This window comes from Talpa europaea, assembly GCF_964194135.1.
Source record: "Talpa europaea genome assembly, chromosome: 3".
Lineage (NCBI taxonomy): Eukaryota > Metazoa > Chordata > Mammalia > Eulipotyphla > Talpidae > Talpa > Talpa europaea.
This window is the reverse complement of record NC_140069.1, coordinates 91,896,734-91,914,499: the sequence shown is the minus strand read 5'-3', so window position 1 is coordinate 91,914,499 and position 17,766 is coordinate 91,896,734. Positions and strand designations below refer to the sequence as shown.

General features: G+C 36.0%; 1 protein-coding gene across 1 annotated transcript in view; it reads right to left on the bottom strand.

Moving 5' to 3' along the window:
- Positions 1 to 17,766, bottom strand: part of LRRC72 (leucine rich repeat containing 72) — a gene marked incomplete at both ends in the record, with an annotated part of 45,536 nt that overhangs the window by 8,244 nt on the left and 19,526 nt on the right. Inside the window, 2 exons of the mRNA XM_084230588.1 lie at positions 7,859 to 7,969; positions 9,544 to 9,625. Of these exons, the coding sequence (XP_084086714.1) occupies positions 7,859 to 7,969; positions 9,544 to 9,625 (193 nt within the window). The remainder of the gene's footprint in view (positions 1 to 7,858; positions 7,970 to 9,543; positions 9,626 to 17,766) is intronic.

The following is a 17,766-nucleotide window of genomic DNA, read 5'->3' as shown; positions in this document are numbered from 1 at the left end:
CAAGGTTTATAAAAATATGATTGTAACTAAAATTTTGATGATTTTCAGTTGGCTATCTTTAGCTATTGGATTCTGCCTCCGCCTAATTTCTGGAAAATACTTCTGGAAAATTCATTTAGAGAGGATAACCACTAGATGGCAGTAGCAGAAAGAGCTCCAGCTATTGTGCAAAAACACTACCCTTCCAACAAAATGAGGTTCATTTAATGTACGTATTAAATTTAGTACTGCTGTAGCATTTGAATATTTGTAAAATACAAAGAGGTTTCATAAAAGCATGAAAATAGTAAGCATTAGAAACCCAGTAGAAATTGATTAATATTTATAAAGAACAGTTTGCAACATAAAGAAGATGGGGGTGAAGGGGAGCAGATAAAAACTGAAAAAGTTAATCATCTGGACGTTTTCTCTGTAGGTAATAAAACATTCTGATATTTGTTATATAAACACAATTTTTTCTGGCTAATAAAACTTTTATATATAGCTATTCCCTGAGGAAAACATAAGCTTTAGAGAGACTTAAAGCAGGCAATGGAAGACACCTGGTACATAATAAACAAAAGTTATAAGAGTGAGGAAAACCATAAAGGAAATGTAGAGCTGGAAGCAACAAAGAAACTTAAAAGAAAGGAAATATGTATGTATTAGGGGAAATGAGGGGAGAAATGAAACGGAAATTTTTCAAAATTCCTTAAGGGACAAAAAAGGTTTGAATTTAAATCTTAAAAGAGAAGTTATTTAGGGGAGGGGAAAAAAAAGAGAAGTTATTTAAAGTGGTAACAAGTAATTATAACTACAGGACAGGGAATAGAACGGATGTATACTAAAGCAGTAATAAGGGCAGATTTGAAATGATCCACAGGGATCATACATTGTTGTTTGCGCCAGAAAGAGAAGAGAAAAGGACACCCTTCAAGGATATAAAAGCAAAGCACAATTGTTTTTAATGAGAGTTTGGGAGGGAGAAAAAGTCTCAAATGCTTTAGTCAAGAAGTCTGCTCTGCGGTTACTGTCTTGGAGAATCACATCTGACACCTCATAACACTGTAACACATTATAGCAGCTGGGAGTAGACTCTGCCTGTACATATGATGTCAATGGAAAACCTACCAACATCTTCCAATGACCTTTACTCCTGTAGACGCTCTGTTTTCCCTCTGAGAATACTACTATTTCTTTTCTAGTCGTTTTTTTCTAGTTCTTAAGTAACTTCTTTATGTAAATTTAAAAACCTCTAGCCTCAGCTAAACGAAACACCAAATTTGGATTTACTATTATTACTTTACTTACTAAGGTGTCCTGATATTACAAATTCAATGTGCTTATTGTGATTCAACTTTCATCTCATCATAAAGTAAAATCAAAGTGACAGCAAGTCAGAAAATTGGGCTATTAGCCTAGCCTCTGTTTGAATTAACTTAAAAAAATCAAATTAAACAATTTTAGGCTTAGCTTTTTTACTCTTCACTTTTCCCCTCACTCTGAAATTAGAAGGAAGCAAACTTATTTTCAACTTTTTATTTTCCTTCCATACTATTAAACATTTAACATTTAGGATTTATGAGTTTTGGATTGATGCTACCAAAATTACCATAAATTAAGTTTCTAAGATATGAAATTGGTTTCCTGTGTGTCTGAAAGTTCTGAAAATCTTCTATGATGTATGGGCACATTCCTTTAGAAACTATGAAGTAAAATTGCTTACACTTTCACTTTCAATAGGTTAATACTATTTAATCCACCTTCCCTCTAGGCTACTTATCGAGTACACCTCAGTGGCGCCAGCACTGTCTTGCTTATCTTAATTTGGGATTCTGAGTCTAAGCAATTTACATCTACCCAATAATATATCAAAATGTCTCTACTACCTTACTGCACAAGCTTGAATTACATGAGTCACATGTGTGAAGCTACTTATTATTGAAACAGAAGAAGAGGAAAAAAATGCAGTCATTTAAATAATTGGCTTCAGTTAATTTTTTTCAACTTTTAAAGCAAAGTTAGAAATCATCATTTTAAGACCACCTTTGAAGAACGTTGATATAATTAATGTAACCAACATATCCATTTTATAAGGGGGGGAAATATAGAGAGGTTAAAGGCAGTTATAGTCTGTGCTATACAGAATAGCGTGTGGAAGGAAGTTCATTTGGCAATGATCACACACTAAGATTTTGAGTTTCTAGTTCAAGGTGACTTAGGACAGTCAGCATCTCCATTGTCATCACCATCTATTTTAACTAAAATGTGTGGGTAACTGCACAACACATGCTTGTATTGAGTAAGGAAATCAATCATTCCTGATTTTTAAAAGGCAAACTGGACTAAGCAGAGGATGAAGAGAATAGAAGGATCAGAACATTCTTTACTTCTGGACAAGCAGGCAATTGGTTCATTTTATTGGGTGAATTGTTTTGTTTTGTTCTTGGGAGGGTGGTCCCATCTTGGCCATTTCAAGTAAAGAGTCTCAAAAGATGAAGCTATAGGGATGACAGTCCCCCATTCAGCTCTCTCGGCATACTTCTTCACTCCCTGGCTGTCAGCAGAGCCAGGGCCAATGAGGAATGACAGAAAACCTTCAAGAGCTTAACCTGTAGAAAACAGAGCCCCTCTCTCGAAGGGCCACTGCTTCTCTTCAATAATAAGTCATTAAAGGTCTACTAGGAAGCAAATCTTAAAAATGATGGAATGTAGGAGTCAAAGTATACTTTCCAGTAGGGGAGTTAATGAAACTCAGAATATTTGAGAGAAGTGAGTCCAAGGGACTGGAGAATGGGTTACATATTTTGTTGCTATTGGTTGTGGTAGAGGTAGGACCTCAGAAGTTTTCGTGAAAGTATTAGCTATGAAGTGGGTCTTCAATGTATAAAGATTGAATTTAGAAAGAGTTTGGAAGAGGAAAGGGAAGAGGAAAATTGAGCTAGGGAGGGAGGGTGTAGAAAGGTAGACCGCCTGAAGGGACAAGGTGGGGCCTTCCTGACTCAGCCTGGAAGTTAGGAATTCCAGTTTCCAGACCTCACACTCAGCAGCTGGTTTTAGGCCTCCCTGAAGCTCCCAGCCATGTGTCTCCTGGGCAATCTCTTGGCGTTTCTCCTCATAAATGCCAGTGGAGGGTGCAATGTTGAAGGGGATTAGAGGTTTACCCTCCAGGCGATTTTCTCACCCTCTGAAGAACTTGTAATTGAAGTGGAATAATAATGACATTTTAGCATTTTATATAGTTTTACAACTGGAAAAGACAAAAATTTTAATATTTGAAAATACATGGACTTCTCATTTTAGTTAATGAGCTGAATCTAATCTGTGATTGTTAATGAGGCTCACAGAAACTTAATCTGAAGACATTACTGCATGAATAAAAAGTGTAGTCTAGTAAGTGCAAAAAATTTTTTCCATATAATGTCTTTAACCAGAAACAGGGCAAGTGTTCAAAATGTGCATATTTGTTACCAAATTTTCAGAAAGTTTTTTTTTTTTTGGTAATTGGATACAGCATTTCCTCCATTTCAAAAAAATGATCCCACTACAAGATTTTCAGTTGGAACAATTATAGTTATGTTACTTGAATTGTATCTTCGTCATTTTAAGTAGAGGTCACTTAAATTGTTGGGACAGATAATAATATGGACATTGTATTATCAGGCTGCCCTAAAAGAATTTCAGAGAACTAGAAAAGGTATCTAGCATCTCAGAGCTGACACATTTCTGTGCTAATATACACATCTGAGAGCTAGATTTTGGGCTCCACTCACTTCCAGGACAGGCACCCTTGTTTAGGACATAAGCTTCTGGACTTTGATCAGCGCAACCCTTGTTTACTAACTCCAAATACTGTATTGTAACCTCCAAATACTGTATTAACTCTTTTCTTTTAGTGAATTGCCATTTAGTTTCTCTTCAAGTTCTTTTAGCTATCTAATAAATACTTAGACTGGGTTGTTAAACTAATCTCCAAAAAGGTGCAGACAGGGCCTCCCCGGTGGCGCAGCGGTTGAGCACTGGGTTGCAAAGCTGCCCGCAGCCTCTGCAGCGCCGGTTCAATCCCCGGCTGCTCCCCGGCCACCGGAGGAGGGTCCCACATGGCGCGCAGACCTCTCCTGCCGCCCGCTGCTCCCCTCAGCAGTGTTCTTTGGTCCTTCTGCCTGCTCTGCTCCCCACTGGCCCTGGTGAATTCTCTCACCCTCCTGCACTTCTGACTGTACCCAGCGCTGGTATAAATAAATAAATAAATCTAAAAAAAAAAAGAAAAAAGGTGCAGACAGGATTTATCTTATTCACTCTCATGTCTGCATTATCTAGTAGAGTATCACATAATGAATGCATTATAAATATTTATTGAAGGAATGAATAAAGTATGTATTGAGCAAATGGATGAATAAATGATAAATAAAAAGAAACAAGTCATGAGTTTAAGTTTGAACATGCCTTAGTAGTTTGGTTAAAGTTCTGAGCCTTGCATTTTCTGCCATTAGACAAGGAATAATTCTAATCATGCCATAGGGTTGCAGTGATAATTGAAATGAGAATATGATATAAAAAAAAGCACTTCTCAGCAGGAAAGACATTCAAACACGTTATTATAATAATTATTCATTAAAAAGTCAGTTATATATTTTTTAAATCTATTTACTACTAAGCAGAATTTGTAGACTGTGCATATTAATTATTTAATTTAGATAATCCACAATAAAACAATTTTATTTTTATTGCTGCTGCAAAAAAACAATGTTGAGAAATGATGTTTCTAAAAAATGCTTCATATGTGAAGCAGTGCTGGAGGTAGCTATTTGCCCATTTTTTATGGAAAAGTGAGGATAATTGAGAGTTCCAGATCTAGTCTGACCAGACTTTTAATCATAGAAGCATTTGTTCAGTTCTGTATGCAAATAATTTAAACACGCAGGTCAAATCCTGATAGAAGAATTGATAAGATCCCTCTTATAGAAGACCAGAAAGTTGTAAAATCTCCTAGCAATAGGTTACCTCAATCACATCTGCAAAATAAGTATGGAATAAGCATGAATTTGGTTTGATTTTAATATTTAGGCTTAAAGAATCAACGTAGAAGCACATTAATCATTTCTCCTCAATACAATAGATCTAACTGAAAATACATGAAAACTTTAGCAACTATCTATGCATTGATCTGATCAGAACCTCCACTATTTACCATATTCAAAACACTGTCTCAGGCAGTTCTGAAAAATATGAATGAAATTTTTTTTAAAAGATTATTTATTTATTTATACAAGTACTGGGTACAGTTAGAGGCGCAGGAGGGTGAGAGAATTCATCAGAGCCAGAGCGGAGAATTGAACAGGCAGAGTGACTAAGTACACTGCTGAGGGGTGCAGCCAGCGGCAGAATAGGTCTGTGCGCCATTGTGGGGCCCTCGCCAGCCAGGGATCGAACCAGCACTGCAGGGGCTGAGGCTCTCCATATAGAATAGCTAGAGTCTGAGCTAGCAAGGAGAACCATGCACGATTACCTGTGTGCTCCTTCAGTTGCTGACTCAGGGGCACTATCAAAACTGGGGAATATACACAATGGAATATTTAGTGATCAAAAAAGATAAACTAATGCTATTTGCAGCAACATGGATGGAGCTAGAAGGAATTATGCTCAGTGAAATAAATCAGAAGGAGAAGGAAAAATATTGAATGGTTTCACTTATAGGAGGAATATAGGGAAACCAAATAAGATATCAGGGGAAAATAATAACAATACACAACACAACACAACAAAACAAAAACAAAACTGGGGACTCTTAGAAGAAGGGGATACACAGAGTTGGCACCCAACACCGAGTGTGTGCTATAGGAGAGCTCCAGGATCAGGGATGCACAGTGAGAATTACTGATTTAAGCCTGAGGCTCTCCATATAGAACAGCTAGAGTCTGAGCTAGCAAGGAGAACCATGCACGATTACCTGTGTCTCCTCATGGAAGAGGGTACTACTTCAAGGTGAGATCGTGGTACTAAAAACACCTGCTGCCCCACTCCTCAGGGCTAAAATCAAGACAAGTGAACACTTGCAAAAGCCAGAGTTTAAGCACCTGTTGCTAAGAGGTGCTTAAAATCTAGGATAAGGTTCTGTGCTGGAAAAGAAAAGAGAACAACTTCTGGCCTGTGACCCCATATCAAATACTATCCCTGCCTGGTGATATAGCTAGTACTTAAAAACAACCTAGAGTTGGAAGCCTATGTGAGACTATACAAGACACTCAGCCCAAGGCAGTGGAGAAGACATTACTGTGCATCCCCACCACACAATTCTAGTACCCAAAGCAAAATAGGAAATAGAATCCTCATTTGTAGGTGATCCTTGGTGCTCTACTGCCTAACTCCTTTTTCATTTACTACCCCTTGCCAGGAGTAAATAACAATGTGGTCCATCAGAATGAGTCAGATACCAGAAAAGTGTCATACACGTAGCTCATTACATACTAACATCAGCAGAACTTTCAAACCAAAACTAATAGAAGTAACACAAGGGACTTAAAACACAAAAGGAAGACCTCCAAAAGTAAAACAGACAAACCAACAAAAACGAAACATCACTCAGCACTTATGTCTCAATAATCACTGTAAATGTTACTGGCCTGAATTCACCAGTCAAGAGGTATAGAGTGGCTGAACATATTTCAAAACAACGTCCAACCTTCTGCTGTTTACAGGAAACTCATCTTACCAACAAATACAAGCACAGGCTTAAAGTTGAAAGCTGGAAGACAATTCCACAAGCAAATGGCTATCAAAAAATATATAAAAATCGGCAGCACTCCCACTGCCCACCTGTGACTATGTAGGTGCCTCTTTTCACTAACTCTCTCCCTGCCTGCGCATGACCTGTCAAGACTGCCTGCCTGCAACCATGCAGGCCTCTCTTTGCAAACCTGTCCCTTCTGGGGCAGCTCTTCCTGCCTGCTTGTGTCTATGCAAGTGTCTTTGACTGTTTTATCCTTTCCCTAATAAACCTGCCCTTTAAATATAAAAAATAAATAAATAAAAATCACAAACAGCTATACTTACATCAGATAAAGCAGTCTTCCAAATCAAAAAGGTAATTAAGAGATAAAGATGGATACCATGTTATGATTAAGGGTCTAATACAACAATAAGAAATAACACTTATACTAGGGCTAGAGTTCAATCCCCTGCCAGGGAGCTACCCAGATGGTGCAGCAGACCTCTCCTGTCTCACCCGCTGCTCCCCTCAGCAGTGTATTTCAGTAGATCCACCTTTTCTGCTCCCCACTCCGTCTCTGGTGAATCCTCTCACCAACCCCTCACACCTCTGGCCTGCACCCCAGCTCTTGCATGCAGAAATAAATAAATCTTAAAAAAAAAAAGTAAAGAAATGAAACAATCATATGACCCAGCAATTCTACTCTTGGGTGTCTATGCAAAGAATATAAAACCATATGTTTCACAATGTTCAGTGAAGCACTGTTTACAATAGCTAGGACGTGGAAGCAGTTTAAATGTGTTGGTTCAAGAAGATGTGATAGGTCTACTCTATGGAATATTATTCACCCGTAGGAAAGATGAAATGTATCCATTTTCAACAAAATGGAGGGAGCTCGAGAGAATTATGTGAAATAAAGCAAGTCAGAATGATAAAAAAAATAGGGAAATTTACACGGGAATTAATTCAATAAAGTAAAATATTTACAAATATGAGTAGACTTCAATAGACACTGCAAAGGCTTGATGTTAAGAGGAAGGGGGAAGGAAAAGGATAAGCAAGGTAAGGCTTAGTGGTTGGGAATATTTTTTGAAAATTTGAAAAAAAAGAACAAATATTCTATGTTATTACTAGTTTAACTTATGCCTATAGAAAAATGTAAATGGATACTTAGGGTCTTCAGGTTTAGCATCCCTTTTAATTCCTTCACAGTTGCATCGATGCTTGTTAACTCGTTGTGGTGAAGCAGGAGGATATGCAATGAAGGCAAATAGTGGAGGCCTTTAAAACATTTTTACAAGAGATTTAAACATTTTTAATTCTACTTGAACGTGCTAACTAAACAAGAGCAAAGACTACCCAACAGCTGGTGAAGGGAGGATTTATTGTTAAAAATATTGTGAATTATCATTATTATTAAGATTACAACAGATGATCAGAATTCAAATAATTTATTGTGATGTGATGTTTGAATATAGTTAATTTTTTCCCATTGCAGTGTTTCACTCCCCCCCCCCCCCGTAGCAGATATTTTTTTGTTTGTTTGTTTGATTTTGGTGTTATTTTCTTTGTTCTTTTTGTTTTGTTTTGCTAAATGTCACTTAGATTTTTAATACCAATCAAAGAAATAATTAATTTCTCATTCAGGGGCCTCTCTGGTGGCCTAGGCACAGCAGACCTCTCCTGTCTTGCCTGCTGCTCCCCTCAGCAGTGTATTTCAGTAAATTCACCTGTTTTTCTCCCCACTCTACCTCTGGTGAACCCTCTTACTCCCCACTCCCTTTGTGTCTGGCCTACACCTATTTCTTATATGCAAGAATAAATTTAAAAATTAAAAGAAATAATTTCTCATTCAATATTTCTGCCCAAACTGCTCAAATTAATATTTTCTTTACATAATAGGAAGTCAAATATTCATATCATTTTTGTTGATTCTAAATTGCACATTTTTCTCTATTTTTAACTCAAATTAAAGTGTGTTGTGTCTTTGTGATAGCCACATAAAAGCTAATTGGCAAGATTTTCTTTCTTCATGGTATGTGAAATCATAGTGGAGCTTAAAATTTACAGTACATTGCTTCTGCGAATGATGTTAAAAAAAAGGTGTTTTGTACTGTACTTTTTAATTCATGTACCGTTTACATCATAGACCTGACTTGAAGTTCTCAGCTTAGAGATTATTACTCATTTAAAATAAACTTATAGGGAAAATAGAAACTTGATTGGTAAAAATATTAGCAGTAGAGATATTTGTTCTGAACATATAAAGTTGTTATATTTATTAGTACTCCTAAGTATTGCTAAAATTTGTTTACACAATAACAGTTTCTGTCCAGCAAGATGACAAAATTTCTGTGTTTAAAAAACAGGTCTGTTTTAAGTACAAAACACAACAAAGCAAAAATGCGGACAGTTATAAATCAGAGACATCCTGCAGGGGAGGAGGAGGGAGAGGGATCAGAGGGAGGGAGGGAGGAGTACAGGGGACTGAGGTGATGGTGCACGGGTGCCTTGGGGAAGGAGATTCTATAGGGACTACACCTGAGAGGGTGGGGGAAGCAAATATTGTTAACAAATGAACAATGATGTAAAAAATTTAAAAAATTAATGAAAAATTAAAAAGCAATACTGTTTTACATTTTGAAAAAATTGAATTATATATTGAATTAAGCCCATAATCAACTAGTGCATTTTTAAGAAATGAGATATACATAAGAACATTAAAAAGTAATAGATTCCATCTCATATTTTTAAAAAAATGTTAGAAGATTTTTAATATGTCATTAGCAAATACCATAGTTGAAAGTTATTTAATGGAAAATCAATTCAATCAACTGAGAAAATTTAAGTAATACCTTCTATCTCAAAGATTGCATTGTTGTTTAGATACAGTTCTGTCAGACAATAGTTTCTAGTTAGAAATGTTATTCCCTGGAGCTGAAAATGAGAGAGAATATACATTTTACAATAATTATATACATAAACAATCATATAAATATTTTTATGTAAGACCATTTACCATTTTATGTAATCACCATTTGCTGTTATTATTATTTGTAACTTTTAGTCTGAGCTATCAGTTTACAACTGGATTGTTTTTGAGGATGGTATGATAAAAAGAAGCTAATTTATTTTATTTTTATTTTTAAAGATTTATTTATTTATGCATACAAGAGCTGGGGTATAGGCCAGAGATGTGGGGGGAGAGAGGACCCACCAGAGACAGAGTGGGGAACAGAACAGGCAGACTGACTAAAATACACAGCTGACGGGAGCGTGGGCGAGACAGGAGAGGTCTGTCTTGCCATATGGGTTGCTCCCTGGCTGGCGGGGGATCAAACTTGTGCTGCAGAGACTGCGGATTGCTTCATAGTGCGGTGCTTAACCCCTTGCACCACCAGGGAGGCCCCAAAAGAAGCTAATTTAAAGTAAACCTCTCAACACATCTCAACCAAACCCCTTGCAAGGTTTCAAAACTTCTGCAATTCCCCTAACAATATTTCTCACAATTCTACTCCAATAGTCTCAGCAAATCTGGCTTGGCATATCTACTAATTCATCATCACATATTAGAAACTGCCTATCATGTGCCAAGGGCTCTCAGATAATGCTGGGGCCATTTCTGCATCTGTGTATGAGTCATGATATCCTTTGCCTGCATGACTCTTCTTCCTGGTACATTTCCGATTATTCTTAAGGATCAGCCCTAGGCCAGCAAGACATATCAAACCATGCCTGAGCAAGCTGCCACAGGAGGTATCCATTGCTCCAGAGACTTGTTGAGACTATCCTTTGATCTCCTTGTTTGGGGACTATAACCAAGATGAAAATGCATACATTATGCAAAAATGAAAAATGATATAAAAATATATAAAATAAAAATAAATAAAACAGGATTGTTTCTTGACCATCTCCCTATTCTCTTAACAATATGGTGAAGTTGCTTCTTACTTTCAATATTAGAAATCCAGTGCCAGGGCCTCCCTGGTGGAGTAAGGGGTTAAGCACAGTGCTGTGAAGCTAGCCACAGCTTCGACAGCATGAGTTCAATGCCAGGCTTGCCAGAGAGCTACCCACATGGCGCAGCATACCTCTGCTGTATTGCCAGCTGTTCCCCTCAGTCAATCCACCTGTTCTGTTCCTCACTCTGTCTCTGGTGACTCCTCTTGCCCCCTGCACCTCTGGCCTGTACTCCAGTTCTTGTATGCATAAATAAATAAATCTTTAAAAAAATAGAAATCCAGTGAAAATGAGCAGGAAATAACCAAAAGCACTCTTGAAAATTCCTCTCATCACCTGTTAGTACTGTACACATGATATGGGTTATTCAACTCTAAATTTAAACTAATTCTAAACTAAATGTTAGAAATGTTTCTGTTATAGACCTCTCCTGTCTCACCCGCTGCTCTCCTCGGCAGTGTGTTTCATCAATCTGTCTGCCTGTTCTGTTTCTCGCTCTGTCTCTGGTGAATCCTCTCACCCTCCAGCGCATCTGGACTATATCCCTGTTCTTGTATAAATAAAATAAATCTTATAAAAAAAGAAATGTTTCTGCTATCTTGCAAAAAGAACCTCATTTTTAAAATATTTTTAAACATTTTAAAACATTTATTTTTAAAACTGACTCTATAATCTTGATATAACTTAATAATTTGTTTGATTTATGAGAATGAGACATGACAGAATCATAAAGATTGGGCAGGTATGTTCTAAAAGCAGCAGGTAAACTGAATATAAGAATGCTATCTTTCACACAAAATCTAGGAGGGAGAAGATTCTCATGAAATAGGTACTGATCAATTGCTTACTACTTTATATATACAAAAATATATGGCCACGATTGTAATTTTGCTTTGCATGTTTATGAAAGTTTATCATAGAAATGATTGTTGTCAGTTAAACAGAACTGTTTTGAATTTGGATGGATTGATTCAGACTGACAGAAGAGAGCCTATTTAATTTAGTAAGGATTTATTGGAAATTTTATTAATGTTCTCCTATAGCTTAGAAAAGCTATTTTAGATTTGTACCCAACGTTTGAAATTGATCTCTTTAATGAATTAAGTACATTTCCTCCCTAACATGTGAAACATTCACAAATGAATAAATAAAACTATCAAAGGCATGCATGCCACCCATTTCATCATTTCACTGAATCATCTGCACCACATTATGTCAGATCTCATACAGGAGGAGCAACAATATTTTCACCTCAGTTGTTTTAAGTCATGAGAGGAACTATGTTTCCCCATATCAGAGACCATGTAAAGCGGTGAGGGATGAGTTCCAGGAATATTCTACCCTTTTCTGTTTTTCCTTCTTGCTTTCTTAGAGTAACTTGCTGTCTTCTGTCCTCCTCACTATTCTCTAATCTAATCAAAGCCACAACTACTGCATAGAAAAAGAACACCAGTAGAAACCATGACTTTTTCTTCTCTCCTTTCCCAGTTACCTGTCTGACCACACATTAGCAGCACATTAGTTGAATCTTTAATTTTGCTTCCATTACTCATTAACAAAGAGGAATATTAATTTAAATTAAAGTTTCATCTTGATTAAATAATCATAATTTCCCTACCCAAGAGTATTAACATCCTTGAGCCATGATTATTGGATTTTAAGATTGTGCTATCTGTTGGAGTAAGAGGGATAGTAAGGTGGGAGCTGGAGGAGTTGAGGGGAAAGACAGCCAGAACATGAGGACCTTGGGGAGCTACTAAAATATTTTGTAGAGACGTTACTGTACAATTTTAACTGAGAAAATGAAGGGCTTGTAAGTAGGATGACAGGAGATGAATAAGAAGAGTGCAGGCCCACAGTACGGTAATGTCAGTGGCAGAAAAAAGAAGTAGAGGTAATTGAAAGCTTCATGGCAGAATTCACAGGACTTAATAGACTTTACAATGTGGCAAGTTGTTGAAGTCAAGACCTAGCAACAGGAATTGGAAGACATGTGTAGTTGTCCTGGTAATCAAGTCATTATTAAAATGCTATTCTTATTATTCATTTAGAAAAGTCTACTGATGCTAAGGATTCATAAGCAATATATTTAATATGACATTTCACAAATTATCTGCCTTAGCTCAAGTCTTAACACATAGCACATGCTAATAAATGATAGTTATAATTATTTATTATTTAATCATTATTACTTTTTATAGAGTGGGGTGTTGTTCCATTACATTTTGTGTAAAGCCCTTACAAATAACCACTGAAGTATTAGTGGGGGGAAATGTATATCAGCATAAATCTAAAATTAAGAAGGCACTTTTTAGGGCAGGTTTTCTCAACCTCTATAAATATTGACATTTTGGGCCAGATGACTCTTTGTGGGGTTGGGTGGACTGTCCTGTGCACAGTACTATATTTAGTAGCATCTTAGTCTCTACCCATTAGATGCCAGTAGCCCATGCACCCACCCAATTTTTGGCAATCAAAATCTTTCCAGATATTGCCAAATGTCACCTCTGGGGTGTGTGTGGGGAGGGCACAAGTGTTCCTACTTGAGAATTACTGATTGAGAGTCAAGGAAAGAGGGGGAGTCATATATATTAGTAACTTATTATGAACTGGGCACTAGGCTAGATGTTTTTATAGACATTATCTAACACAATCATTACAATAGTCCCATGTTATTTGTTTGGCATATATTACATCATAATTGGGTGCTTTAATTTGGAGGAATTAACTTGAAGTAATGGAAAATATTATAGGCTTAAGTAATGGGAAATATTACTAGTTTACATACTGGAAAATTTTAGATTGAGTAGTGGAAAATAATCCATAAATTAATTTTATCTAGTATTCCAGCAATAACCCCCAAACAAGTCTAAAATACACCCAAGAATACTTGCAAAAAACAAACAGAATAGAGACATGCAACAATCTCTCCACCCCCACACCCATATACACATTTTATATATAAACTTAAATATAGACACATATATATTATACACACAACTTGTATGTGAGGCATGTAATAAGGCCACATTCTGTTTATTGTTATTTGAAAGTGTTTAGACATGTTTCTGGGTTATTGCTGAAATACTAGAAAAAATAATTTATGGAATATTTTCCATCATTTCAAAATATATGCAAATGAGTATCTTCTGGATGGTATAGATAATACATTTATCAACTTATTTAATCTACGACAAACTCATGAGGTAAGATTATTGCTATTACTTTATTTTAAGCGATGAAACTAAGTCACAGAGAGGTTGAATAACTTGCCCAAGATTATGTAGCTAATATATGGTAAAATGAGGTTTGACCAAGGTTCCAGAGTCCATACTGGAAAACCACTGCACTTCATTACAACTCAGGGTAATGAGCTGCAATCAGCTTGAGCATCTAGCTTGCCTCGGCCTATCCATCTGATCTAATTTAATCTCTCAAGTGATCTGGGTTTCTCTGTAAAAATTGCTCCAGCTGGCTTAGGGTCCCAGGCACTGTCTTATCTTGTCCTTAGCCCACAGGAAGTTTTTCTCATTAACTTCTAGCAGAACCTACATGCATATGGGTGCCAATCAATCCAAGCCTGAAGAACTACCCAACCCTGACACTACACATCATCATATACAAGTACACTTATTCTTGTTTTCTTCAACCTTGCCCTTCAGCTTTTTTTCCTCTTCCTGTATCCTCTCGATCTTGAACATCCCACTATTCCTTTTTCCTTTCCATGTCCTCTCCTTTCAACATGATCTAAAGTCCCATTTCTGCAGATCCATAGAGGTAATCTAAATTGTTGATAAAGCTTAAGATATTATCACCCCAAGGGTATTTCTTTTAAATGAGAATATTATGATCCATGACTGTCTAATTATTGAATTTCTGGTCAGTTTGAACAAAAATTTTATCTGAGAAAACTTATAATTGTCCCTCAAAATATGCTCTATAATAGCTCCTTAAGATACCAGCTTGTACTATTTACAATAGGTAAGCTATGGAATCAACCCAAATGCCCAAAAATAGATGACTGGATCAAGAAGATGTGGTACATATACACAATGGAATATTACTTAGCAATCAAAAAAGCAATTTGCAGCTACATGGATGGAGCTGGAAGAGATCATGCTCAGTGAAGTAAGCCAGAAAGAAAAAGAAAAATACTGGATGATCTCACTCATAGCAGGAATCTAGAAAACTTAAATAAGGGACCAGGAAAATGAATATAAGAAAGTGAAAATCAAAAATCAACAAAAAACTATGAACCAGAGACACTTTTTGGGGGGTGGGGTGTGGGAGGGGAAGGATTGGGGTCAGAATGGGGCGTTTGCAATTGTATGGGGGAATATAAAAATAAAATTTATTATTAAAAAAAAAAACAAGGGTGGTGGGAATTGTATGGGGGAATATAACCAAGATGAAAATGCATACATTGTGCAAAAATGAAAAATGATGTAAAATATATAAAATAAAATAAAAGTTAAAAAAAAGATACCTGCTTGTAAAACCAGATTTAGGGACTATGTTCGCTAAACCCAATATGTAGGATGACTTACGAGTACAAAGGATGACTTACAAACATTTCTATTAATGCAAAGCAAGACCATAATCTGTAGGCTTGGGAGGGAACTTCAAAACTATACACATGGCATTGTGTAGGTAAGGAAAATTTCTTCTGTATAAAGGCTTAGAGTACACAAACACATCTAATTTTGTTATGTCCAAAAATTCATGAAACTGATAATAAAAGAATAGTTTAAAAGATGTGTATCTATAAGGAAAGAACAGGAACAGAGAGAACAGGAAGTGAGACAACAGCAATACAGTTTTGGAAGCTATAAAGCATATGGTCAAATGGTAATAAAATTAACAGAAATAAGAAAGTCAAATTTTAAACCAGGTAACAACCTGATGATACATGTGCATCACAACACTCTAAAAACGACTCAATCACTGGAAGTGAGGGTAAAGAGGAGGGGATGAAGTGAGCACTATTAACTTAAGAAGCAATTCTGTACCGCAAGAATGTTCCCAGTATACTTTTTGGCAACTGGGCCTCTATTAGTTGGGGAGAATTTTAATAATATGCATTGATTTATATATGAGAAAAAGAAAAAAAAATCTAATATAATGCCAGAATTCCTAAATTCATTGAATGGTGTTTCTGTTCATCAAGTGAAAAGATTTGTATCTTAGTTTAAAGTACACACAAGAACTTGAAAATAAAACCTACACTTTAAAAATTTTCAGAAATAACTGCTTTATCCCAACAAGCATTCGGTCTCATGTTTTTCTCCTTTATTCCAGGTTACTGAAATTTTTGTATATGTTCTTTTTCAAAAATAGGTTACTTTTCTTGTATAAATCATTTTAAGTTATAAGTAGACATATGGTATACATATCTATGAATTTCACAACCATACAGTGAAGCCTTATTTAGGTTATTCATGCCGATTTATTTTTTTGAGGATGTTTTAAATATTTGACAAAATATAATTCTTTCAACAAAGTTGATATAAAGTATATAATTAATGTTGCCCTCAGGTAACAGAAACATGTAACAGTCCAAGTTATACGGGATACATGCTAGTTTATTTTATTCTTTACTAGCTCTTATGTTCTAACAAGGGGAGATGTAATGCTCTCAGTCATTTTTTGAAGAAGGTATGGTATGTATAAATAAACAAATACATATATATGTACATATATGTATGTACAGATACATATCCAAACCTGATTGAAGGAGCCAATTAAAATTCCATGATGCAAATAATATTGTACAGTTACCTGGACAAAAGTACTGCCATTGAAAGAATTCTTTACAGTATAAAAAACTGCACATTAAAATAATTATTTAAATTTTCAAATCAAATTTTCAAATAAAAAATTTGCTAATTTTATACATCAATATTCCTTCTTAAAGTATATAAATTTGTGCTGTTAAACAAATCCGCATGTGTCCAGAAGGTAAGAAACAATAACATACCTTAATGACTTAGAAGAACAAACCTAGGATCTTTCTTAAAGAAATTTTGTTTATTTTAAACTAACCATTCACTGGTCAGTAATTCTGGAAAAAATTATTTAAAATAATTATTCAAATTCTTCAGATGACGTTTATAAAAAGTGACAATGTCAGGAGAGGTATTTTTATTTAAATTTAATTTGTAAAATATGTCAATTCTTATGAGAGAAAACTCAGACTCCATTTCTGAAAAGTTGTTTGGTGAGGAATTATACAGGTTTTTCTTCAAATGCTTATTCTAACCTGAGACAAATGAAATATATCAAAATACTGCTAGTATTTCCAGAAATAGAAAGATACAAATATTGTGAGTTCACCATTAAACATCTTTAAGGGTTTTTGAGGCAATGCACCCAAACTCAGAGATCAAATGTATGCACCATTTGAAATTGTACTATAAAAGGCAAGTCAGTTAAATTGCTAATCTGAGCAGACTCAACTCTTTTTTCTTTTTTTTTTTTTTAAATATTTATTTATGCATACAAGAACTGGGGTATAGGCCAGAAGTGTGGGGGTGAGAGGATTCACCAGAGAAAGAGGGGAACAGAACAGGCAGATGTACTGAAATACACTGCTGAGGGAAGCAGTAGGCGAGACAGAAGAGGTCGGCTGTGCCATGTGGGTCACCTCCCTGGCTGGGGATCGAACTTGTGCTGCAATCGCTGCAGATAGCTTCTTAGGTTGTGTCTTAACCCCTTGCACCACCAGGGAGGCCCAGATTCTCCTCTTCATGAAAGATTGAAAAGGATGAGGTGTGAACCTGAAATTCTCTCAGCTAGGTTCACTGCATAGTGAGGCAAAGAAGAAAGACTTTAAAGGTCTCAGTTAATATGCAACTAAGAACAGCTATTTTCCACTAATTATATCAGGAGAGAGTAGAAAAAGAAGACCATGAAAAAGGAGGAGACACAGAACTAGTGAATACCTATGTTTTATGAGGAGAAGACATGCTCTCAGAAAACACTGAAAATGGGAGTATTGGAGGTCCTTAGAAACAGGTCTTTATACCTATTTGAATTGCTAGTGCAAGGTAAGACCAGAAGTTCCAGTTTTATCATCCACCGGATAATAATTGGGAGAAGTATATACCCTTCTAGCATGC